This window comes from Camelus bactrianus, chromosome 5 (genome assembly GCF_048773025.1).
Source record: "Camelus bactrianus isolate YW-2024 breed Bactrian camel chromosome 5, ASM4877302v1, whole genome shotgun sequence".
Classification (NCBI taxonomy): domain Eukaryota; kingdom Metazoa; phylum Chordata; class Mammalia; order Artiodactyla; family Camelidae; genus Camelus; species Camelus bactrianus.
In genome coordinates, this window is record NC_133543.1 from 25,106,003 (window position 1) to 25,132,758 (window position 26,756).

Consider the following 26,756-nt stretch of genomic DNA (forward strand, 5'->3'; position numbering starts at 1 on the left):
AGCCTAAGAAGACTACGATTCCCATTATGCCTCAGGCAGGGGCCGCCGACGCCCTTTAGTGGTTAGTCATCCTTCCCACTGCCTCCTTCCACTTCCGGGACTTTAGTTGCCAGAGGCCTAGCGGGTGCGCGCACGCACCGACTTGCCAACAAGACAAGGCACGGGGGCGCGGCTCCGACGGCGACGTGTGGCGTCACGTGTCGCGGGGCGCGCCTCGCCTGCGCGCTTGCGCGCGTCCCAGGGGGTCGCTGACCGGCTTGCGCGCCTGTGCGGAGCCGGAGGCGGGGGGCGGACCTGCGGGGGCCCCGGGGCCCGACGACGGAGAGGGCGGGGCCAGCTGCGGGCCGCGGCGACAACACACCGAGCGAGCACCGGGGCCGGAGGACAGCAATGCTGTGGTTTCAGGGCGCCATTCCGGCCGCCATCGCGTCGGCCAAGAGGAGCGGCGCGGTCTTCGTGGTGTTCGTGGCAGGTGAAGGAGGCGAGGGCCCGAGATGTGGCCGGGACGCTCCCTCCGGCCTACCTCCAAACCCAGGGGCCCCCAGCCTTTCGTCCGTGCGTCGTGAGGCCCGGGCTGCCAGTCCGTGGCTTCTCGGTGCCTCCCCGGTCCGTTCGGAGCCCACCGGGCCTGGCCCCCACCGCCCGCTTCTCCCGGCGCCCGGGCGGGAGGCACGGTCCCGGTTTCCCCCCAAAGCGCACTGAGCCCCGCCGTCACTTCTCTGCGCGGGGCGAGGGGACGGGTCGAGCAGGCCCTCGAGCCCGGCCCCTCAGCTCCTGGCCCCGCAGCTCCTCGCGGAGCCTTTCCCCGGCCGCCTGCGGATTTGGTGCTCACGGACCCCGCTGCCCCCTCCCGGGCGCTCTAGATAGAGCTCCCCGTCCCCGAAGACCCACTCTGGGAGGCTTTAACGCCCGTGTAGTTAGCGTTTCGGTGGGGATAGGGACGGGCCATTAGACCGGCACTTGGGTTTGTAATCAGTGGTGGACTGTCAGGAAGAAAGCTGTGTCATCGGTCACCAACAAAGAGAAACCACCTGATGTTCCCGGTTACTGGCTTTCTAGGTTCCTGAAACGCAAACTTTTGAGGTCTATCTATGTTTTTTTATGGGGTTGGAGAATCTAGTGTGGAATAATTGCTTTGTTACAAGTTGGTTTTGTTTTTTTTTTAACCATTTGTTTAAAAGAAGTAGGCATGCAGGCCATGGTTCTTTTTGTTGTCTTCCTAGTCTCATAGCTACAGTTTCAGAACGTATACTAACTCATTTACCCTCTGTTGCTCTGGGTTATTTTGCTCCGTATTTTATTACTGAAATCTCCTGGATAATACAGTAAACCTGTGTGTGCCTCTATGGTTTTGCTAATCCTCATTACATGAACCAAATCAGTGTTTGTGACTACCGTTAATTTGAGGTGTATTATTTCAACTTTTTGTGTTTAATAACAGTTTATTCATTATTAACTTATGACTCTTGATGGCTAGGTAATAGCCGTATAGCTTTATATACCGCAGTGAAGAGCAAGGTGCTGAAATGTGAGTTTAACTTAACATTAAATTTGAAATTTTTAATTGTTTTAAATTATGCTTAAATTTCAGCCTAGTGCTGTTAATTAGAAGAGCTTGAGTAGTTTAGATTTTCTTACTCTGTTTTAGAGTTAAGTTTCACATAAATAAATAACTACTGTAAGCCTGTCAGGAAATAGGTGGATTAAAAGGGAAAGGAAAATTAAATGATACTTGGTATGCTTATTAAGAGTACAGTAATGGGGGGAGGGTATAGCTCTGTGATAGGGTTAGTGCTTAGCATGCACGAGGTCCTGGGTTAAACCCCCAGTACCTCCATTAAATACATGCATGCATACATACATACATAAACATAATTACCTCCCCCCCCAAAAGAAGGGTATAGTAATGGTTTTATGACATTTTAAGTTGTGTTTTTCACATATAATCTCAGTTGACCTTTGCAGTTGGTAGAAAAAGGTTTATTTTCCCCATTTTATAGATGAGGAAACTTAAGTCCACAGTGGTTAAGGGACATGCACCAGGGTTACAAAAAGCATTTACGTCTTGCCTTGACAAATTTTTTTAAAAGCAGCTTTAAAAAAGAATGTTTTTTTGTTTCTCAAGAAAAAAGCTGAACAGTTGTAGACTTTAGGTAATTACTGAAATTGGTGTCGAAATCAATAAAGCCAGGATTATGGTAGTTATGTTTTTAAACAAAAAGCACAACTGATGGTGTCTAAATGTTCCTAGAAGGCACTTTTGGGCTAACTAGTGAATTTGAAATAAGAAATGCTAGATTTAATTAATAAACTTTTGGAAAACCATTTGGAAACTGTAGTGCTAATTACTAAAGTAGAAAAACAAAGTTATAGGTCTTTGGGCATTTATATGTATATATAATGTAGACATTCTTCAATTAGTTTTTTACTGATGAGCATGTATCATATGCTTTTAGAATATCGTTGACTGTCGAAGGTTTGCAGGAATACTGTTCGCCATCTGCTCGAGGGGTCTGTCCCTTGACCTATTCAAAATACTGTTAGTTTTTCTAGTGTTTTAGGAAGTTAATGTTCAAGACTAGTTAGGATTCGTGTCACTCCAGGAATATATAGACAGTGAAGTCATGAAACTGCAACACTTACAGGTTGTTTAGACCTTTGTCCATGATTTTGAAGAATACAACCCGAACTCATGATTTTCTTAGATCTGAGACCTCAACAGTAATATGCCAACAGAAAATTAAAAAGATCCTTTAGAGTTGGAAGGAGTGGTGTTAAGGTTATACTTGCATATAAACACTCAGGTGGGAAACATGTTAGGCAGATTGTTTATATTTAGTGAGATTTTCACAGATGAATTTAAGAATATGTAGGATTGATATTAAGAGACTGGAGAGATTACTACTAGTTAAGTTAACAAGGATTTTCAAAGTGTTAAAACTGGGTAAATTGAAAGAAAGAAAACTAAAAAAGATTCTGATTCTCTTCTTGGGAAGGTAGAAAAATCTGACAGGGATCCTGAAGCAGAGGTGTCAGGTCACTGACAAGTGTTGCTGGCTGGCTAAAATTTCCTTGACTGACACTATTCCTGCTTTTTTGGATTAAAATAAAGCCCAAAAACCTTTAGGTTTTGACCAGTTGAGTTTTTCTAGGTTGGAATTGCTGGCTGTAGGGTCTGTAACTCTTTGCTTCAGAGTCTGTACTGTTCTTTTTTAAGTGTCTTTACTTTGGATACTGCTAATTAATTACACTGAGGATGTGATGTTTTCTCGTAAAATCTTAGGCCCACCTAACTCCACAGCATAGTCCATAATTTGATTAAAAATGAGAAACTAAAGATACTGAAGTTGGCAATTAGTAATCCCAGTGAGTAGTGTTAAGTCATTGAGTGTAGTAATTCCGTTCAGTCTTATACCTCTGTTGGTCAGGCAGCTGCTTCTGCTCCAGGCTGACTCATGGACAGACATTACTGTGGGGATGGAACATTTGAGACCCTGTCCACATGGTACAGCACAAATGAGGGAGTGAAGAACATCAGCTTCAGAAGCAGCAGACCCACACTTCCGGCTGCATACTTGGCAGCCCCATTGGATGCCTCACAGGATTCTCAAACCTACAAGTATTAGTGTTTGAACCTGTTTTCCCCACCAGGGTTCTACTTCTAAGTAAATGGCACCACCTTACATCCAGGTGGATAAACCTAAGTGTGGGAGTCGTCTTTGGACTCTTAACTCTTCAGTCTCATCTTGTCTCCTGCTCCCTTTTGTTCACAACACTCCTAATCACACAGCCCTTTCTCTGCACGTAAATTCCTTCTGTTCAGTGAACTCTTCTGGCTGGTGGCATGGCTCAGCTCTTTCATCCCTTAGGTCTTACCTCAAATGTCACTTCAGAGAGGGCTTCTCTGACCAACCTAAACAGATCTATTCTTTTTTTCATAAGATTTATTAATATAATTACTTAGAGTTTACCAAACAAGTACTTTTTTTGTATCTTTAGATTTTAAGCTCTGCTGAAGGCATACAGCATCTCATTTGTTTTATATTTAGTTTATAGCTCAATGCCTAGCACAGTGTAAATGTGGACTAAAATAGTGAATGCATGAAAGAAAGAATGAATAAAAATGCTCCCTCACACCTCACAGCCTTCTCTGAGTGTAGTAAGAATGTTCCTATATAGCTCTTCTCTAGGTTGATATTCTTGTCATTTACATCTCTCACCCATAGTGTCTGAAGATGTGCTCAGAATGATCTGCAAATGTTAGTTTTCCCCATCTGCTGCTTCAACATCAAGGAGTCTGTGAATGGGCATTCTTTTGGTCTTGGTCTGTGGATGCATTCTAGTCCCTGTTTACTTCTCCATAGCCAGATTTCTCAAGCCTCTTATTACTGATATTCCTGGGTCTCATTTCACACACAAAAAGTTTTAACTGTGCAGCATTAGTCAAATAATGTAGGCATGCCAAATAGTATACCAGAGATGTAGCTATTCATTCCACAAAATACTTACCGAGAGCCTGCTATATGCCAAGTACTTACTGTATGCCAGGTTTTGTTGTAGGCATTTGAGTTATATCAGTAAATAAAAAGGAGAACAGGCCTTGCCCTCATGGAACATGCATGCTAGTGGAGGGAGACAGACAGTAACTTGTAAACATAATAAGTAAAATACATAGTCTATTAGAAGGTGGTAAGTTTTACAGAAAAAAAAAAGCAGGAAATGAGGAAGCTTTAGAAATACCTGAAGTGTGTAAGTTTTTGTTTTTGAGGGGGGAAGTGATTAAGTTTTTAATTTATTTATATGGAGGTACTGGGGATCAAACCCAGGACCTCATGCATGCTAAGCACGCACTCTACCACTGTGCTATACCCTCCCCCCTGAAATGTGTAATTTAAAAGTAGTGATTACTTTTGAAAGTAGGAAGGCTTTATTGAGAAGATAATATTTGAGCAAGGACTTAAAGGAGTTGAAAGTTAACCATGTAGCTATCTAGGGGAAGAATATATTCCAGGCAGAGGAAACAACTAGCACAAAGACCATAAAGCAAGAGGGTCTTTCATATTTGAAGGATAGAAAGGAAAAGAATAGCAAGAAAGTGAAAGGAAAAGAGGTCAGAGAGGTAACTGGAGGCCTGGGCCATTTGTAAGGACTTTGGCTTTTACTTTAGGAGAAATGGGGAACTACTGTAGGATTTTGATCAGAGGGTTGATGTGATCTGACTTTTTAAAGAAAGATGCTGTGTTAAGAGTAGACTGAGCAGGGAGACCAGTTAGGGGGCTATTTAATTGTTTAGGTGAGAATATGATAGCTTAAATCAGGGTGGTAGCAGTGCAAGTGGTAAGACATAGTTACATTCTGGATATATTTTGGAGATAGAGTCAGCTGAAGGCAAGGATAACTAAACCTTTTGGCCTAAGAACTGAAAGGATGGTGTTAACCATGAACAGATAGCTGAGATGGGGAATGCTAATGGTGGAAGAGAGCACATAGGAAGGAAGCAGTTTATAAAAAGTGAATATAGGAAGATTTTTGTAGAACCAAAAATGTGACCCCGAAAACTTTTTATCCATAAATTGGCAAAGGTTGCTCACCTTTGAGAAAGCACTTAGCTCTGCTAACCTCAGAAATGTTTTTCAGTGACTTAACTCAGGTAAGTTTCCTTTTGCCAACCAATAAATCGTTATGCCAAAATCCAGATATTACAAGTCTGAAATGGAAATAATCTTTTGATAGGTATAACTTTTAAAACAGCTTGTCACTGAGGTATGGCATATGGTATATTAAGTGAAATATATTAAGTGAACAGCTAGATAGATTTTTACAGAAGAAAACTCCTGTGTAACTGTCATCCAGATAAGATATAAACATGTCCAAGACCCTAGAGGTAGATTCATCCTCTTTCCCAATCAGTAGCACCTCCACCAGAGTAGCCACTATACTGAATTCTGTCACCATAGGTTAGTTTTAGATCAGCATAACTTCTGTGATTAGCATACCTATAACAAAGGCAGGTTCAAAACTGAAAACAGAATTGCATTTTCTTCTGTCTACCTTGGAGGAATTCTGGAGAGTAAATGCTGTGCATATGGAGGATGTTGAATTTGACAGAAAGATGCTACATAAAGGAAAACTACTGTACATTTATTTTCAAAAATCGTATGTACAAAAGCCAGAATAGTCACGTTTTTGCCCATGACTTCTAATTATGATAATATTTGCGTCATAATTTTGGTATCTTCTTTTAGAAGATACTTTGTATAATCTAAATAGCAGTATTTTTTCATTACTTTTTATTAATGTTAACAATGCATTATTCACACTATTTATAGATAAATTCAGTTTTCAAATTTGTAGAAAATAGTATTTGTGCAATTTTATTTTACTTGAAGTTTCAGATTTCCAGGGAAAAGAATCAGCAGTTACTGGCCTTATGTTATAAGAATGCTTGAAATGTTTTACAGGTGATGATGAGCAGTCTACACAGATGGCTGCAAGTTGGGAAGATGAGAAAGTGACAGAAGCATCTTCAAACAGTTTTGTTGCTATTAAAATCGATACCAAAAGGTTTGCTTATGTTTTAATCTTTCAGCTTTTGAAATATTTTAATCATTGTCTGTGGTTGTGATTTATGGTGATATTCTTAGACGATAAGAATGTTGGTTTTTGTCTAAGTCATATTGGGAACTTAAATTGATTACAGTTTTACAAATTGATCATTATATCTCACAGAAACACTTTTGAATTTAGTCTACCAAGCAGCTGTGTGACATATACCAGTAATGCAAAAGAACTGTGATCCTCAGATTCTAAAAACTTTGAAGTAACTGTTAATCATATATTGAATATTTCTGAAAGGTCACCCACTCTTTTGCATCCTATTTTTGAAAACAGAGCCATTTAATTCAATAAGAATAAGGACATTCATAGGTCCATCATAGTAGCTAATAACCATGAGTCTGTTTTGTTAATCCATCTCTCTTCCACCTGTTAAAAAAATTTTTTTTTATGATAGAAAATTTCAGACATACACAAAAGTGCTTGAATAATGTAATGAACCCCCAGTACTTGTCAGTTACTTTGACAATTGTCAGCTCATGTTCAGTCTTTTTTTTTTTTTTATGGTTTATTACAGGATGTTGAATATAGTCCTGTGCTGTACATTTGACAGTAGGACCTTGTTGTTTATCTGTTACATGTTGTTTTTCTGTTGTTATCTGTAGTTTGTATCTGCTAATCCCAAACTCCTAATTTATCCTTCCTCTACCCCCTTCTCCCTTTGGTAACCGTAAATTTGTTTTGTATGTCTGTGAGTCTATTTCTGTTTTGTAAATAAGTTCATTTGTATCATATTTTAGATACCACGTATAAGTGATACCATGTGCTATTTGTCCTTCTCTTTCTTATTTACTTAGTGTGATAATCTCTAGGTCCATCCATGTTGCTGTAAATGGCATTATTTCATTCTTTTTTATGGCTGGGTAGTATTCTATTGTCTATATGTATATACCACATCTTTTTTTTTTTTTTAACTGAAGTATAGTTGATTTATGATGTTTTGTTTCTGGTGTACAGCATAATGATTCAATTATACATATATATATTCTTTTTCATTATAGGTTATTACCAGTTATTGAAAATAGTTCCCTGTGCTATACAGTAGGACCTTGTTGTTTTTCTATTCTGTATATAGTAATTTGTATCTACTAATCCCAAACTCCCAATTTACCTCCTACTTGGTAACCATAAGTTTGTTTTCTGTCTGTGAGTCTCTTTCTGTTTTGTAAATAAGTTCATTTGCATCGTTTTTTTTTTTTTATTCTACATATAAGTGATTTTATTTGGTATTTGTCTTTCTCTGTCTGACTTACTTCATTTAATATAATAATCTCTAGGTTCATCCATATTGCTGCAAGTAGAATTATTTCAGTTTGTTTTTATGACTGAGTAGTATGCCATTGTGTGTGTGTGTATGTGCGCATGCATACGTGTGTGCATACGTGTACAGAGCACATCTTTTTTATCCAATCATCTGTTGATGGACATTTAGGTTGCTTCCATGTCTTGGCTATTGTAAATAGTGCTGCTGTGAACATTGGGCTGCATGTATCTTTTCAAATTAGAGTTTCCTCCAGATACGTGCCCAGAAGTGGGATTGCTGGATCATCTGGCAACTCTGTTTTTAGTTTTGTAAGGCTCCTCCATACTGTTTTCCATAGTGGCTTTGCCAGTTTACATTCCAACAGTGTAGGAGGGTTCCTTTTTTTCCACATCCCTTCTAGCATTTGTTAGTTGTAGACTTTTTAGTGATAGCCATTCTGACTGGTGTAAGGTGATACCTCATTGTAGTATTGATTTGCATTTCTCTGATAATTAGTGATATTTAGCATTTTTTCATGTGCCTGTTAGCCATCTGTATGTCTTTGAGGAAATATCTTTTTTAGTCTTCTCCCCCCACCCCCCTTAATGGAGGCACTTGAGATTGAACCCAAGACCTCGTGAGTACAAAGCATATGCTCTACCATTTGAGCTATATTCCCATGCCCTCCCCCCATTTTTTCATTGGATTGTTTGAGGGTTTTTTGTTATTGAGTTGTGTGAACTGTTTGTATATTTTGGAAATTAATCCCTTGTTGGTCATACCATTTGCAAATATTTCTCCCAGTTTGTAGGTTATCTTTTCGTTTTGCTTATGGTTTCCTTTGCTGTGCAAAAGCTTGTAAGTTTGATTAACTCCCATTTGTTTATTTTTGCTTTCATTTTTTTGCCTTGGTAGACTACCTAGGAGAACATTGCTAAGATTTATGTTAGAGAATGTTTTTGCCTGTGTTCTCTTCAAAGGGTTTTATGGTGTCATGTCTTATGTTTAAGTCTTTAAGTCATTTTGAGTTTATTTCTGTGTATGGTGTGAGGGAGTGTTGTAACTTCATTGATTTACATATAGCTGTCCAGCTTTCCCAACACCACTTGCTGAAGAGACTCTCTTCTCTATTGTATGTTCTTGCCTTCTTTATTGAAGATTAATTGACCTTAAGTGTGTGAGTTTATTTCTGGGTTCTCTGTTCTATTCCATTGATCCACATGTCTGTTTTTGAGCCAGTTCCACAGTATTTTGATTATTGTAGCTTTGTAGTATTGTCTGAAGTCTGGGAGGGTTATACCTTCATCTTTATTCGTTTTCCTCAGCATTGCTTTGGCATTTCTTGGTCTTTTGTGATTACATATAAATTTTAGGATTATTTATTCTAGTTCTGTGAAAAATGTCCTGGTTTTATTTGATAGGGATTGCATTAAATCTGTAGATTGATTTAGGTAGTATGGTCATTTTAACAACGTTAATTCTTTCAAACCAAAAGTATGGGGTATCTTTCCATTTCTTTGTATCATCTTCAATTTCCTTTATCAATATTTTATAGTTCTCAGCATTTAAGTCTTTCACCTCCTTGGTCAAATTTATTCCTAAGTATTTTATTTTTTTGGATGTGATTTTAAAAGGTTGGGTTTTTTTATTTTTGTTTTTGTTTTTGTTTTTGTTTTACTTTTTTGATATTTCATTGTTAGTGTAAAGAAATGTGACAGACTTCTGTATGCTAATCTTATATTCTGCTACCTTGCTGAATTTATCAGTTCTAGTAATTTTTGTGTGAAGTCTTTAGGATTTTCTATCTATAGTATCATGTCATCTGCATATAATGACAGTTTTACCTCTTCCCTTCCAATTTGGATACCTTTTATTTCTTTTTCTTGTCTAATTGCTATGGCTCAGACTTCCTATACCATGTTGAATAGAAGTGGTGATAGTGAGTATCCTTGTCCTGTTTCATATTTTAGTGGAAGGCTTTCAGCTTTTCACCATTGAGTATTATGTTAACTGTGGGTTTGTCATAAATAGCTTTTATTATGTTGAGATAAGTTCCCTGTATACCCACTATCATAAGAGCTTTTATCTTGAATGGATGTTGAATTTTATCAAATGCTTTCTGCATTTATTGACATGATCATGTGGTTTTCATGGTCAGTCTTGTTTCATGTATTTCACCACCCATTTCCACTCATCCCATATAATTCTGAAACACATCTCAGTCATCATATCACTTCATCTATAAATATTTTAGTATATCTTTGAAAGATAAGGATTCTTAATTTTTTAACATAACAGTAATACTTCAAAAACAAATCAACAATTTCTTAATATCAAATATCCACCCAATGTTCAGATTTTCAATTGTTCCATCATAGTTTTATTATTAATCTAATTTATTACAGTTTGTTTGGTTCAGGATCCATCAAGTTCCACACAGAAGGTAGGATTCTTGGTAACTTTTTGCTTTATATTTTTCTATTATATTTTCAGATGTTTTTATGATAATCATGCTTTATATTCAGAAAAAAATGAAACAAATTTCTAATTCTTGAAAGCATTAATTTCATTCTTGGAATTACATGGTAATGTGCTGATTTCTATCACGTCTGTAGTCTGTAGGTTTCCCCTCTGTATCTCTCATTTTCTTTGCAGTTTATTTTTTGAGAAACCAGGTCATTTGTTACGTAGTTTCATACAGTGTGGATTTTGTTTACTGTAGCCCTGTTTGTGTCATTTCATTAATTTCTCCATCCTCTGTTTTCTGTTAATTGACAGTTGGATTCAGCTTAGGGCTTTTTCCTTTCAAAACTCCTTCGTAGATGGTGGTATGTCCTTCCATTCTTCCATTAGCAGGTGCATAATGCTCTGTTGTCTCTCTATGATGTTAGCAGCAGCCATCAATGATAAATACCTGGAAACATGAATTCATTAGCAATTTTAAAGTGGTAGCTCTCTCCTTTTGATATTAATAATATCAAAATGAATAATGTTTGAAAATTACTGTCAAGGTTTAAATATTCAAAAATTTATCTATCAGTTTGTAAACTTTTATTTAAAATTTTTCTGTCAACAAAAACATCACGAATAATAGTACAATCTGCCTCACAACAGTTACTGAACTATATATTTATTGAGCTGTAATCATTTTTTAAATACAAGTCTGTCACTTTAATGTATATTGTATCATTTATGTTATCCATCATCTTCCAGAAGCACCTTTTAGAGTCAGTAATGGCAGGAGGAATGTAGGGTTTATTGGGAATGTGGAAGAAATGAGAATTCAGAGCTATTGAGATTATATACAGACTGATTTATCTAGCTTTGGATGGGGGTGTCTTTTTTTTAATTTAAAAATTACTTTTTTTTTTTTTTTTTTTTTTTTTAGAGGGGAGGTAATTAAATTTATTTACTTAACAGAGGTACTGGGGATTAAACCCAGGACCTCGTGCATGCTAAGCATGTACTGTGCCATTGAGCTATACCCTCCCCTCTATCTAGCATTTTAAAAAACATATTTCTATTAGTGGATGCAGGGATACCTGCGTATAAGGATGGTTAATGTTTGTTTCATTATGGACTGCCTACTAATAGAATCTAATGTGTCTTTTAAATTATAAGAAGTAAATTTTATTTATTATATAATAATAATGAAACTACCTAATGTTCTAGGAACATGTTAGTTTATATTTATTTATGGAGATCGCCTGCATTGAAAATAGATTGGTAGGAAATGCATCAAAAGTTTACAGTGGCTATTTCTGAGAAGGTAGGATTCTTGGTAATTTTTTTCTTTGTACTTTCTTATTATATTTTCAGATGTTTTTATGATAATCATGCTTTATAGTCAGGAAAAAAGGAAACAGATTTCTAGTTTTTGGAAGCATTAATTTGATTCTTGAAACTACTCATCTACGTTGATCAGTATCTCTTATTCATATTAGAGTGTAAAGTCTCTCTCCCATCCCTGTCCCTAACCACACAGTGCTCTTCTCCAGAGGCAACCAAATCAAGAAAATATATTTATATTTGTTTTCCTCCCCCTTTTTGCAAAAATCTTAGCAGTTTGACACACTTTTTTTTTAATACCCTTTTCCTTTTTTGATTGCATAATTAATCAGTTTTTATTGGTGGATATTTAGATTGTTTTGAATCGTTTGTTATTACAAAGTATTATATTATCACTTGCACAGGTGAGTCACAGGTATTACTATCTTACTGGTACAAGTTAAGGATACTATAGATGCTGTATTCAGATATACTTGCTGCTGAGGAAGCAACGTAGCAGATACTAACTTGATTTTTAGGCACCAGATCCAGCCACCAGTTTGTGGCTTGTGAGAGCAAGTGGCTTTTTAATCTGTCTTTAGTCTGAAAATTATAAAACAAACCAAAAAAGCCTGTGAAACAGATTACATTTTTTTCCTTTCATTTAACGGCTATGAAAGTAGTTTCAGAAAAATACTTATAATTGATACAGTAAATTTTTATAAAAAGAACTCAGTATTTGGGAAACACTTGCACTCGTTTAGTGGTTTTCTGTTTTATTTTGTCTTACAGTGAAGCCTGCCTACAGTTTTCACAAATCTGTATCCTTTTCATGAAGAATTGGTTTTATATATATTTTGCTTGAGGATATACCTTTCTTTTGTTTAATTCTGACAGTTAGAAATTATTCATTTTTATTTAGTAACTCCTGCATTCTTGTTTATAGAAACTATATTATTAAGTGTCCTTTGCGGTAGTACATTGTAGCAAATGGGATCATAGGGAGTATTTTTATTGTGACTAGCTGGAAAGCAGTTTGGAGCAGTTTGGTTGGAACGTTAGAAGTAGCTGTCAAGAGGTAAGATAGATGTGAATGTTACGATGGATGAGAGTGTAGTGGGTGTTTTCTGCTTATGTATGCAATACAAATAAATCATAATTCACATATTACTTGCTCTATAGGCATAATTATGTGGTAGTTGAAATTATTTTGTGAACATGTTAGCTGATAATGTGAAATTCACAAAGATGATTTATTTTGCTTTGTTTTCAATAGTATTCTATAAAATTATTCCCATGTTTCTCATGAATTGTTAGACTTAATTAAACTGTGCAGATCCTGTAGTGTGTGTTCCATCCAGTTTCTTTATTGGAGACAGTGGAATTCCCTTGGAAGTAATAGCAGGAAGTGTTTCGGCAGATGAACTTGTTACCAGAATCCACAAGGTTCGGCAGGTGAGAAGGAACAGAATTTTTCTTTTTATAAACATTGGAAAATGATACATCAGGAACTTGATGTTGGAATGTTTTTGGAGCCACTCTGAATGTTCAGGAATTAGCTATACTATTGAATTTAAAAGGTAGTAAATACTGTCTTTCTGGACTGGTTTTGAAAATAGCATTATGAAGTTAGAGGTACTTGTACCTAACACGTAAGTGACTTCTTACTCTCTCTTCCCTTTTCCTCCCTCACCCAACCACATAATGCACATCACTGTTACTTTGTTACAAGAGGGTTGCTATCACATTAAGGTCCCTAACAGTATATTGCTTGATGTGTTTTAAGGACTTTAAAAGTTTTTCACTTTAAGGACCTTAAAGTTTTTCACTTGGATCCACTTTGGGCAAATGGCTAATATACCTTGTAACTTTTTCTTAAATTCTAATTTCAAGGAAAATCAACAATGTGCTCTAAAAATCTTTATGCTCTTGTCACCTTGCAGTTGAATTTCATAATGTGATTTTGTCATATTTAGGCTTATACATTTTAGATTGATGTACTTGGAAAGTTTAGTACTCCTCCCTTCTGTGGAGCACAAATTGACTTACTCATATTTTGGTCTCATTTGCCATGGTAAATTTAGATTCTTATCTGTAACTAAATTCCAGTGTTTTTTATCCCTAGATGCACTCATTAAAATGTGAAACACCAGTGGCAAATGGCAGCCAGTCAGAAAGTTCAGTCTCTACTCCATCCACCTCGTTTGAACATAACAACACTTCTGAAAACTGTCAGTCCCAAAATGGAGAGCTTTGTGAGACACCACCCACTTCTCTTGATACAAAGTCAGATTCTGCAACAGGTAAGTTGTATGTACCCTTTTGGGTACAGTAAACACTCCTCCACTTCATTTTAAAGACCATGGATTAATACCCTTAAAAATAATGTGTTTTCCCCCTTCACATTCATTTAACTTAAACTGTAAGGCCTGTTTTAAATATATATGTTTGTCATTTAGTGGCAGAAAAGGATAAAATCATTGACTGTGTCCTTCAGACCCAAATAGGCAATGATCTAGAACAGCTGATAGTAGTAATTTTTGCTGCTGTGCTGTGCTTCAGGAACTATCATTATGGCACTCATCAGTTTTATAAATCTCTTCTCAGCCAGAGGAGTTTGAAAGGGCCAAATGAACTAATGTATTTGGAATTGTTTTTATAACTTAAAAAATACTATACACATTTAAGAGAATTGTATTTGCATTTTTAAAATTAGAAATAAAAGATAATTGTAAAATAGAGCTTGTAGCAATAGGAGGTGTGACTGCAGAGGGGTTGATAGAAAAGGCAGAAGAGAAATTTTATATTGTATATTAGGGATCATGTGCAGTCCCTGGTCATGCAGAGCTGTTTTGTGTAATAATAGCTTTGTATTACGCAGTGTAGGTTTCGATGAGTCTCAAGAAGTTAGATTATTAGTATGCTCCAGCATCCTGGGTAGATAATCATCAAGCCTCTATTTGAAAACATTTATTGACAAGAAGCTCATTACCTTGCTAGGAATCCTATTCTTTTGTCTAAGCCCTAGTTTTTAGAAAAGTTCTTCCTTGTATTGAACTGAAATTTGACGTTCTATACTTTCCTATTAACTTTAGTGGCTTAGTGCTACTTACAGAGTTACACGTAACACTCTGGATTCTGTTATATTCCCACAAAGAGTATTGATGTTTTTGTTTTAGTAGGCAATTAACTTGGTTAAACTCAAACAGACTGTCTTATCTGAGGTGAGTAGCATTTCTATTCTGAGTTCTTCGTAGCTTTTTTTAGCTTCATTATGGAAAATTTCAAACATACACAGAGGTATAGAAGATAGTATAATAAGTCCCATGAACCCGTTGCCTATCTTCTGTTTTTTTTAATTCATTCTTTTTTGTTTTTTTTTTTTAATTTTGTAAAATTTGGAGAGGGGGAGTTCATTAGGACTATTTATTTATTATTAGGTTTGTTTTTTTGTTTTCTGTTTGTAATGGAGGTACTGGGGATTGAACCCAGGACCTCATGCATGCTGGGCATGTGCCCATTTGAGCTATACCCTCCTCCTCCTCCCAACTATTTTTAACTCATGGCCGGTATTGTTTCATCTACGCCCCCTTTTCCTCATCTCCTTGCCACTTACAATTTAGAACAAACTTAGACATTGTATCATTAACATCTTTTAAAATGTTGGAATCTAAAAAATACAGTTTAAAAAAACCCCACAATACCATTATCCTTTATGAAACCTAGAAAGTTAATAGTAATCCCTTTTTATCATTAATTATCTGGGCAATATTTACATTACACTAAATTTTTCAGTTTGTTTTAGTTGTAGTCAAATACATTGTTACTTGTTGATGAGTCTTTTATTTTCATAGATTCTCAATTGTCACCAGTGGTTTTTTTCTGTAGTTTCCCACAGTCTTGATTTGGTGCATCCTCATGGTAACTTGTAAATATTCCTCTAAATTGGTAGTAAAACTACAGGCTTGTTTTACTTGTTTTATTCTGGTTCATTCTTATTCTTTCTTGGAAAGATCATTGTATAGGTGATGCTGTTAATTTTCATCAGGAGATACGTTATGCCTGATAATTCAGTTATCTTTTTAAACCTAAAGACAGAACTTCCCCTAGTCAATCGTCATTATGTTTGGATTTTTATCAGTAGTTTTAGCTTATTGCCATCCATTTTTCTTTGTTTAGGATCCATCTAACTGAATTGTCATACACAGCACTTTTTTTCACTGGTTCACAAGTTACCTTCAAAAGTTTTATTATATTTTTTGCTGATATCAAGATATAAATATCTTTGGCATTCATTTTATTTACTAAAGAAAAGTGATTAATTTCCCACTGAACACACACTGGCTGCCAGAGAGTATCCTCTGGATAAGAGGTTATGCCACCTCTTATCTAAGGGTTGCATTTAGTGGTGTGCTGGCAAATATTTAACAAAAGGGTTTTTGGGTTTTTTTTTTTTTTTTTTTTTTTGAGTGGGGGGAAGCCCTTATTTATAGTGTTTGCTGCAAATAAATATTTGTGTAAATATTCCTGCTATGGCTGATTTCAAGCTACCTAGATGGTGCACTGAATGCAGAGGTAGGAAGAGATGTGTACCACTGGCCCTGCTTAATAATTCTAATATTTCTACTACTTCTGTAGTAACTGCAGCAGTTCCTGTGTGCTAGTCTTTGTAGAAGTCTTAGCTTTGTACTCTGTTTAACTCATATTTCTCATAACAACTCTGTGAGGTCTCTGTCCCTGTTTTACAGATGAGGTGCAGTAAGTTAAGTAACTTATTGAACTGGCAGAGCAAGACTTAACCCAGGCTCTGTTGCTCTGTAATCCTTGCTCTTTCAAAGATCAAAAATGTAAAGAAGAGTTAAGTTGATGGTGAGTTAAGGAAGGAAATGGCAGAGGTTCTAAAAGGAAGTACCAGACCGTAGCCTCCCTCTCCAGCAGGCTGGGATGAGGTTCTGTCCTTCAAGAAATTCTTAAAAGAATACTGGTGTAGGTATAAGAAGCCTCTCTCAGAAATCGCTGTGAGCTGCAGAAGCAGATCCCTCAGGCCGTGGTTAAGTCTGGGATCATACCTGGGGTCAGACTTGGCCTCTAGAGCCTCACTGTTGAGTACTGTAACCACTGCCATATGTGGCCTTTTAAATTAAAATTAAATACAATTAAAAGTTTAGTTTCTCACCTGCACTAGCCTTATTGCAAGTGCTCAGTAGCCACATGTAACTAGTGGCTGTCCTGTTGGATGCTGGACCATGCTGCTGCAGAGTGGAGCTCACCCTGGCCAGACATGCTTACTCTGCTTCTGTTGTATCGCCTCCTGCCAGGTGGATATTTCTTCATGTTTCACCTCAGTGGCTTTCACCTGGGTGACTGCTTTACTTCCCACTTATGTATTCTTATGTCTAGATCCAAACTTAAGAATTAGTAATAGCTCATTTCTTATCTCCTTTTCCATTCTTAGGGAAAATATATAATGCTTAAGAAACAAGATTACTAACAAACATTGTAACCCCAAAGATTTATACCTTTTAAAAAATTGGCACTAAATGTAATATTCTTTTTATTTCTTTTTATTTAATAATTAAGGAGGAGAAAGTTCAGGCCATACCACTCTGTCTCAGGCACCTAGTGGATGTTCAAATCAGAGACCTATAGAGGACCTCACCGTCAGAGTTGAAAGGTTTGCTCTTATTTTTACAAATAGTATTTTGTTAGAAAGACAGTAGTTTTCAGTTATTTCACTAATTTGAATAAGAGCTAAAATTACACCAATGAAATTTTTTATTACCTGACCAACTTATTTGTATCCATAAAAGTTATATTCTAGAAATAAAAATTTCTTCTGTATCTATGAAGTCGTCGCCAGCTCTAGGTCCAATAATTTTAATATCATTGATATTTTGGTACATATATTTTCCATCTGTCATTTCTGCTTTTATCTCTGTATGCCATAGGATAAGTCCCAGATGGGCAAAAACTTGAGCTAATTTTATGACTGTGCTGAGCCTAGGTTCCGCATAAGTGGGTGTCTATTAAATTTTGTGTGTTGTTAGTTGGTCTTATAATCAAATTTCTTCCTTTTTGTGGTTTCTAGTTTTTATTTTTAATGATAGTTACCAAATCATAGTCTTATACTATGATTCTTAAAAGATGCATGACTTAATGGTAAATGGATAAGCAGAAATATTTTAAAATCTTAAAAATCACTCAGTGTTACGTGGAAGTTAAGAAAAATTACTTAGACTTGACATCTTCTTGTCTGCATAGATGTTATGGGGAAACAAGGTTCAAAGTGATTGCTAATGTTGGGTATTTGGCTTGGCTCATGGTTCGGTAAAAATGAGCTTCATTTCAGCAAATCTGGATTCTGATTGTTCTTTATAGGAATTGGGCCAGGGCTGGAGTCTGGCAGTACAAAAGCAGGGTAGGTCTCTCACAGCCAGAAGTGGTGTAGGGCTGGAAGAATAGCACTAGGGGCTCATCCTCTTTTGTTTCTTTCGGTTTTGCCAACACCAAACCCACCACCGTGCCCCTTACTTGTACCACCCTGGGATCCTGGCGGGGGAGTGAAAGTGAACGATCAGGAAAGGATTTCAAGACTTGCGGGGAGTGAGAAGAAACACGGCAGGTTTCTTGGTGTAACCAAAGTGGTCATACCAAGTTATAACTCCCCTCAGCACTAAGATGTTTCATGCCTTTTTTTTTTCTCTGGTGTGTTAACAATTAATATTTCTTATGCTTTATATTCATTGGTCCACAAATTGCTCCAAATTTGCCTGATGGAATCCCCTTCATGCTGGGTCTTACTATGTCCTATTGACATCCTTTTTGTGAAAAAGAAATTTATAGACATTTTGCTGAATTTTTCGTCTGGTGGTGTTCTAGTGCACTATTCATTTTTCTCACCTAAACTGCATCATCTCTTTGGGTTCTAAACCATCATTCTCTGAGCACTCTCTTGATTTCTGGCACAAGTTATTCAGCTGAATTTTAACAAATGCATATACTTGTGTGACCCATATCCCTCTCAGAGAAAGTGCATAAGTTTTTCAAAATTAAGATGTAATTCACATACCATAAAATTCAAAGTGTTTACAATTCAGTGGGTTTTAATGTGTTCCCAACATTGTGCAGCCGTTACCACTGTTTGCTTTCAGAATCATTAGTTTTTAATTGATGAACTTCTCACAGTTTGGAATCAATTTTGGTATTATTAATTTTTATAAATGTTAGCCTTCAGCTTTTTGCTTTTATTTTTAACAATTTTGTGCCATATTCTTGTTTACCTCTATGTAAGAGATAAAGCATTTGTAAGTCATTTATTGATATATATGTATTTGAAAATGTAGATGGGTGTTTTAAAATCAGTATCTGATGAGTCAGGAGAGGAAAGGGAACTAGTGGTAAGTAGGAGGTGAAGCACTTAGAGCTGGAGCCCGGCTGCTGAGGGCGCCCACCGACTCCTCGTGGGTTCCCCTAGGGGCCAGCGACCGGGTAGGGAAGGTGATGCTTTTCCTTCAGGAGCTTTTGTTTGTTTCAACATTTCCCCAGTTGTTTTAGCTGAAGAAATCTGCGAAATGTACTTTGCATTAATGTGATATATATCAGTTAATGTATTTTTTAAACTTTCAAAATGCAGACTAACCAAAAAACTTGAAGAAAGGAGAGAAGAGAAAAGGAAAGAGGAAGAGCAGGTAAAGTTCATGTGCCTGGCTTCGTCCTCCTCCTCCCTTAAGTAAGGGAGCGTTTGATTCCCTGTTCAGTTTGGCAGACGTGGGATGGCTTCCTGGTTATACAGTTCAGTGTTACAGTGCAGTGAGGGGAATTACCTGTCTTCTGTAAGTAAGATCACAGTGTATACTTTTTTTGTGTTCTTTTTGTAAGTTGCTAGGAATAAATTAAAAGGCAGTAAGCCTTTTACACTGAGTAAAAGGACTTGAACTAAAATTGATTTGATGCAGATCAAAGTTTTAGTTCCTTATTATGAAAAAGAAATTTGTAGACACGTTGCTGGATTTTTCCTCTGGTGTTGCTGCATGTAGGAAGGGTATCCTGTCCTCAAGCCCGAATAAATGACTGCCTTGTTGTCCTTGGAGGGCACCATATTCCTCTTAGAAACCAAAGACTTGTCTGAATTTTTTTTTTTTTCAAATTACATTGACATTGACTACATCATAATCTTAACAGAACCACTGGCAAAGACATAAATTGATAGACATTTGACCATTAACCCATGCTGTTACCACATTCTACTAGACCCCTACATTTTGTGAAGTTGTTTCATTCCTTTAGCTGTACGCTACAACCATCTTTCCATGCATACGGGATAATGTTAAGAGTGGATTATTAAATTTTGGTTTTGTCTCATAAAACTTACTTTCTCTTTCATTCAGAGAGAGATTAAGAAGGAAATTGAGAGAAGGAAAACTGGAAAAGAAATGTTGGATTATAAAAGAAAGCAAGAAGAGGAACTAACAAAAAGAATGTTAGAGGAAAGAAACAGAGAAAAGGCAGAAGACAGGGCAGCTCGAGAGCGTATAAAACAGCAGATTGCGCTGGTGAGTATTAAGCGTATTGTCAGTGCTTGACTCTGGAAGATTTGTGAAACTGTTTTTCCATGCACAATGGTTTTCGCTTACTACCAGACAGTGCACAACAAAATAGTAGATTTTAGTGACTCAGGGAGTACTAATTCCCAGTTTCCTTTTACTAGAAATTGTGTGTTGAATTAAAATACAGTTAAAGTTGAGATGAATTTTTTTGAAGTCATTTTTCTCAGTGTTATGTTAGGAATTAAATCAGTTGTCAAAAGGTAGTTTTCAAAGATTCCCTAGAAAAGAAGCTAAGAATTTGCTACTTAGCAATTTCCTCTAGGCATAAGCATTCTTTCTGGAGACATTCAAAAGATTTAGTCATATTAAATAGAAGCTTAGGCTGGTTTGCAGCAATTGCTTTTAGAATTAAGCACTTATAGTACATATGGAAGCCATCCCTACCTTAATATTGTTTGTTTATTTAATAAATATTGATTTCTACTATATGTCAGACCTTGTTCCAGGCTTTAGAGACACAGTGGTGACCAAAATCAAGTCCTCGTTTATTTAATAACAACTCTGATCCTTGACGGTTGATAAAACTAAAAAATATCAGATTCAGAGTGATGAAGTTCATGTGTGGCCTTAAGGAATTTCATGCATATTTGTGTTCCTTATGTTTGGAAATGTGTAACTAGATCTTTCTGGCAGTGAAGGATATTTAGTGTCTAACAACTGTTTTAAAGGACCGTGCAGAGAGAGCTGCTCGTTTTGCAAAGACAAAGGAAGAGGTAGAAGCTGCTAAAGCTGCTGCCTTGCTGACCAAACAGGCAGAAATGGAAATCAAGAGAGACTCTTCCACGAGAGAAAGAAGGTACTTTATTTCCTGCTAAAAGTCTGTGTGTCTGAGGCAGCTGAGGAGGATAGCAGTTGTGGGCTGCTTTTTAACACTGATGTGTTCTGTAGCTCAATAAATGGTCCAAGAAGAACATATGGATTAGTTTGGCAGCTGCCAGTGGTTTTTTCATTGAATGTGAATGTACAACATAACAGTACTAAATAAATGATGTTGAAAAGAAAGCTGAAGAAATCTCTTTTCAAAAGACAAAAAGCACACACATCAGAATGACTGTAGTGAGTATCTCATTATAGTGAGTGTCATTGTGTACTGGGATTCTTTAGTTATCAGAATCTCAGGTCAAGCAGGATTAAGCAAAAGAGGGAAACCATTGGCTCTGCAGCTGGGAGCTACATGATAGACTTGGTCAGGCATCACTTGGTCCAGGGATCTAAAAGATAGCATTAGGACCTTTTCTCTCTCTTTAATCTCTTGGTTTCTGTTTTAGCTTCATTCCCAGAGAAACTCTTTTGATGGTGTTAGGAGAGCCTAGGGCCTCCTGGCAGCTTTCGGGATCTTGAGCTGTTGATCCTAGAGAGGAAAGACTAATCCTTTCTCCTCAAAGCCCATTGTCATTCTCGGGGAGAATTCTGATTGGCCCTGCTTGGGCTATGTGGCCATCTCAATACCAATTACTGTGTCCGCCTGTGTAGGCCGTCTGGTTGGGGTAGTAGCCCTGCCCACCCCTGTGGTCAGGAGCCAGGGAATACTACTGATAATCATACCAGGATGAACGACACGTTGGAGGGATAAGGCAGTCAAATAAAAGTATGTTGCGAAGACAAACATTCAGATTTCCAGTACATACTGCTAGTTGGATTATGGTTAATATTTATTTATTTTTCTGTACTTTTCTGTATTTTCCATATTGGAAAATTAACAAACATAACTTTTTAATCAGAAAAATTACTTTTTAAAAACTATTTTCCAAAAGTAATAGACTGCTTAAGAATATATTTAATAGATGTATAAGACTTGTATACTGAAAACTAGAAACTATTGTTGAATTAAAGAAGACCTAACTAAATACATGGAAAGATACTCTGTTTTCATAGATCAGAGGACTTAATACTGTTAAGATGGAATCCCCAAACTGATTTAAAGATTCAACACAATTCCTATCAAAATCCCAGCTGTTTTTTTTTTTTTTTTAACCAAAATTTTTGCAGGAATCTGATCCTAAAACTTATATAGAGATGCCAGGGACCCAGAATAGTCAGAACAGTCTGGAGAGAAAACAGAGTTGGAGGGCTCACACTTTCCGATTTTAAACGTTAACCGCGCAGCTGCAGTAACCAAGCCAGCATGGTCTGGGCATAGGATGGACGTGTGGATTGGTGTACATACAGGCATACCTCATTTATTGCACTATGCTTTATTGCAATGTTTTTACAAATTGAAATTTTGCATCATCAAATAAGGGTTAGCATTTTTAACAAAAAAATATTTTTAGATTTAAGTTACATACATTTTTTTAGATACGTGCTTTTGCACACTTAGTGCAAGCTATAGTGTAGTATAAACATAACTTTTATCTGCATTAGGAAACCAAGAGATTCATGTGACTTGTGTTACTGCAATAATAACTTCTTAAAAAAATTTTTTTGGGGGGGAGGCAATTAGGTTTATTTTTATTTATATTTTCTTTTTTTAATGGAGGTACTGGAGATTGAACCCAGGACCTTGTGCATGCTAAGCATGCTGTCTACCACTGAGCTATATCCTCCCCTTGCAATAAGTACTTTATTGTGGTGATGTGGAACCAAACCCACGGTATCTCCAAGGTATGCCTGTAATAGGAATCGAGTCTCTAGAAATAACCCTATGTGTTTATGATCAATTGATTTTTGAAAACAGTACCAAGACCATTCAGTGGGGAGAGAATGGTCTTAGACAAGTGGATATCCACATACGAAAGGATAAATTTGGACCATTACCCTACCTCATACTACATAAAAAATTAGCCCAGAATGGATCATTTACCTAAGTGTGAAAGTTAGAAGTATTATCTCTTGGGGGAAAAATGAGGAAATCTTGTGATCTTGGAATAGGCAGTGGATTCTTAGACATGACACCAAAAGCATAAGTAACAAAAGACAGCAACAGATAAGTTGGACTTTATCAAAAGTAAAAACTTTTGTGCTTCAAAGGACATCATTAATAAAGTAAAAAGAAAACCCACAAAATTGGAGAAAATATTTGCAAACCGTATATCTGATAAGGGACTTGTATCTGGAATGTAAAAAGAAGTCTTAGAACTCAGCAACAAAAAGCAACCCAATTTAAATATGGGGAAAGGATTTAAATAGACATTTCCCCAGAGAAGTTCCACAAATGGTCAATAAGCACTTGAAAAGATGCTCAACATCACTAGTCATTAGAAAAATCAAATCAAATCAAATCAAAACCACAATGAGATACTATTTCATACCCTCTAGAATGCCTAAATTTAAATTGACAGCAAGTCTTGGCAAGGATATAGAGAATTTGGAACTTTTCTACATTGCTGATGGGATTGTAAAATGGTACAGCCACTTTGGAAAAACAGCTTGGCAGTTGCTCAAAATCCTAAGCATGGAGTTACCATAGAATCTGTGCAGTTTTACTCTTAAGTATAGATCCAAGAGAGTTGAAAACTTATGTCCACACAAAAACCTATACATAAACATTCATAGCAGTATTTTTCATAATAGCCAAAATATGCTAGTAACCAAAATTTCCATCAGCTGAAGAATGAATAAACATCATGTAGTATATTCTGTACGATGGAATATTATCCAGCAATTAAAAAAGAATGCAGTACTGACATGCTACAGCACGGATGAACCTGGAAAACAGCGCCGCATGAAAGAAGCCAGTTACCAAAAAGTCACACATCATATGATTCTGTTATGTGAAGTGCCTGAAACAGACAAATCCACAGAGATGGGAAGTAGATGAGTGGTTGCTAAGGGCAGGGAGAGGGAGGAATGGGGAATAACTGCTAAGGGCTTTGGAGTTTCTTTCTGGGGTGATGAGAATGTTCTGGAATTAGATAATGGTGATGGTTACACAGCTCTGACTATATTAAAAACCACTGAGCTGTTCATTTTAAAAGAGTGAGTTTTATGTGGATTACAACTCAATAAAGCTGTTAAAAATAATAAATGAGAAGATTTGACTGTAAAAAAACCTTTTTTCCTAATTGAAGAAATATTTGACATACATTAGTGTGTAAGTTTAAGGAATATACCATGATGGTTTGATTTACATATATTTTGAAATAATCACCACAACAAGTTCAGGTAATATCCATCTTCTCGTATAAAGTTGGCCCTTGAACAGTGCAGGGATTAGGGTTGGGGTGTCTCCCACACTCCGCCGCCATGCAGTCAGAAATCCATGTATAACTTTACAGTCTGCCTTCTGATCCGTGGTTCCCCATTCATGGATTTGATCAGCCGTGGATAGTGCGGTTCTGTATAAGTACTTATTGCAGAAGATCCACCTATAAGTAGGCCTGCGCAGTTCAGACCTCTGTTGTTCAAGGGCCAACTGGAGATATAATAAAAAAAAAAAAAATTCCTTTCCTTGAGACGAGAACTTTTAGGATTTACTCTCAACAGCTTTCCTGTATACCATCCAGCAGTGTCAGCTGGAGTCATCATGTCGTACCTTACATCCCTGATAATAATTTACCTTATAACTGGAAGTTTGTACCTTTTGACCACCTTCCTCCAATTCCCCTCCCCTCCAAAAAAAACCTATATTCATTACACATTTCCACTTCGATTTTGTTTAAGTTTTAATGATATTGTTGGAGAGTATGTGGAGGTAAAGATGTTAACTTTAATTTTCTTTTCATTTTTTTCATAGCACTGTTGCAAGAATTCAGTTTCGTCTTCCTGATGGTTCTTCCTTTACAAATCAGTTCCCTTCTGATGCTCCTTTAGAAGAAGCAAGGCAGTTTGCTGCACAGGTAAATTTATGTCTTGAGTTGTGGTAAAGGTTGATGAATGAGGTACTAGAACATGGGAGGGGAAGACTTCCAAGCAGAATATGAAGAGTATGAATAAGTCATGCCCTCCCCCCAGGAGGGAGGCACAGGGCGCTCCTGGAATGTTGTGGAGCTTTCGCCATGTATGAGTGCCTTATGGGAACAGTGTGTCTGCTTGTTCTTTAAGGCGGGATTTGCTGGTATTGCACAGTAGACTCTGGAAACTTCCCACTGCTTAGTACATTCACCTGGAAGAATGAAAAGCAAGTGATTTTCCAAAGGTCTAACCTAAGGGAGTTGTCTTTTGTGAAATTTTCTTGGTCCTCTCTCTCCGTGTTTTCTACAAATTGCTTAGAATGCTATGGGACTAGCCATTTTCCCACCATCTGCCAGTTGGTCAAACCTAAAGATCAAAAATCTTTTTTTTTTCTTGTATATATATATATATATTTTTTTTTAAATTGCAGTATGGTCAGTTTACAATGTTGTGTCAGTTTCTGGTGCACAGCATAATGCTTCAGTCAGATGTGAACATACATATATTCATTTTCATATTCTTTTTCACCATAAGTTACTACAAGATAATGAACATAGTTCCCTGTGCTATACAGTATGAACTTGTTGTTTGTCTATTTTATATGTAGTAGGAGATCAATAATCTTTATTTGGCAACAATATCTCCAGGAATTTACTTCCAGAAAGTGGCCTTTTTAAAAATCTGAATGGGGGTGAAATTTGACATCTAAAGTAGTAAGATACGAATAATTTCCAATTAATTTTTATTCTCTGATTGATTTCTTGTTCAAAATGAATTCCAGGCATCAGATGTCCTTTTATGAAAACTTATTTTGAGAACCCTTTTCACCAAGCTTTATAGTATAGCCAACTCCAGATAGTCTCTTTCATTCTTCTTTTGCCTTGGAGCCCCACTTGGGGCCTCCCCAAATGGGCTGTCCTGGCCTGAGTCTTACTGCTTCTGCTGGCAGGTGAGTGAAGAGGGAGTCACATGAGCGAAAAAAGAGAGATCTCTGACTGCAGCAGTCCTACAGGAACTTCACCTCAGTACAGTGACCTAATTTTATGACCTTTTGTTAGAGAACAGTGAGGTGTATATATGACCTACAGTAAAAATTAACAAAAAGCAGAAGTCAGACTGTTCCTTTGGAATCTTCTAGGAAAGATGAATAGTTGTCTAAGGTCTTGCAAGTATAGGTGACTTAACATTGCAAAGGTGCTTGTGATGCTTGCGCCCTGTAAATTTCCTGGGTTGGAGATTATAAGTATTGTAAGGGTTGATTACTCTTTGAGACGAGGAGGCAAAAACTCCTGTGACATTATTTGTCCATTTGAGGGAAATTCTGGTCTATATCAGATTTTTTTTTTTAATGAAAGTGCTGGGGATTGAACCCAGTACCTCATGCCTGCTAAGCACACACTTTACTGCTGAGCTACCCCCATCCCCCTCTATTTCAGACTTTAAATAGGAAATACCTACAACCCAAATGTGTATTTGTGAGATATTAATGTAAGTTTGCCAAAGATAGTGACAGCTCTAATTGCAAACTGCAGTTGTACTTAAGATACATGATTGTTCATTTTTATTGTGTATTTATATGGTTTTAGGAAATATATTCTTGCTATGTTGAGTTATAAAAGCTTTTAAATACTATTTGGATTTGATAGCTTTCAGCCACTTTTTGAAGCACAAAGTTTTTATAAACTTTTTTT

The 26,756-nt window shown here is 36.9% G+C and overlaps 1 protein-coding gene across 1 annotated transcript in view; it reads left to right on the forward strand.

Annotated features, from left to right (window-relative positions):
* The first annotated feature begins 252 nt into the window (after positions 1-252).
* UBXN4 (UBX domain protein 4) overlaps positions 253-26,756 on the forward strand; it is a 30,867-nt gene continuing 4,363 nt past the window's right edge. Inside the window, exons 1-10 of the mRNA XM_074363579.1 lie at positions 253-472; positions 6,462-6,564; positions 12,419-12,447; positions 12,963-13,081; positions 13,752-13,929; positions 17,207-17,300; positions 19,260-19,314; positions 20,014-20,178; positions 20,901-21,028; positions 24,908-25,010. Of these exons, the coding sequence (XP_074219680.1) occupies positions 391-472; positions 6,462-6,564; positions 12,419-12,447; positions 12,963-13,081; positions 13,752-13,929; positions 17,207-17,300; positions 19,260-19,314; positions 20,014-20,178; positions 20,901-21,028; positions 24,908-25,010 (1,056 nt within the window). The 5' untranslated portion in view covers positions 253-390. The remainder of the gene's footprint in view (positions 473-6,461; positions 6,565-12,418; positions 12,448-12,962; positions 13,082-13,751; positions 13,930-17,206; positions 17,301-19,259; positions 19,315-20,013; positions 20,179-20,900; positions 21,029-24,907; positions 25,011-26,756) is intronic.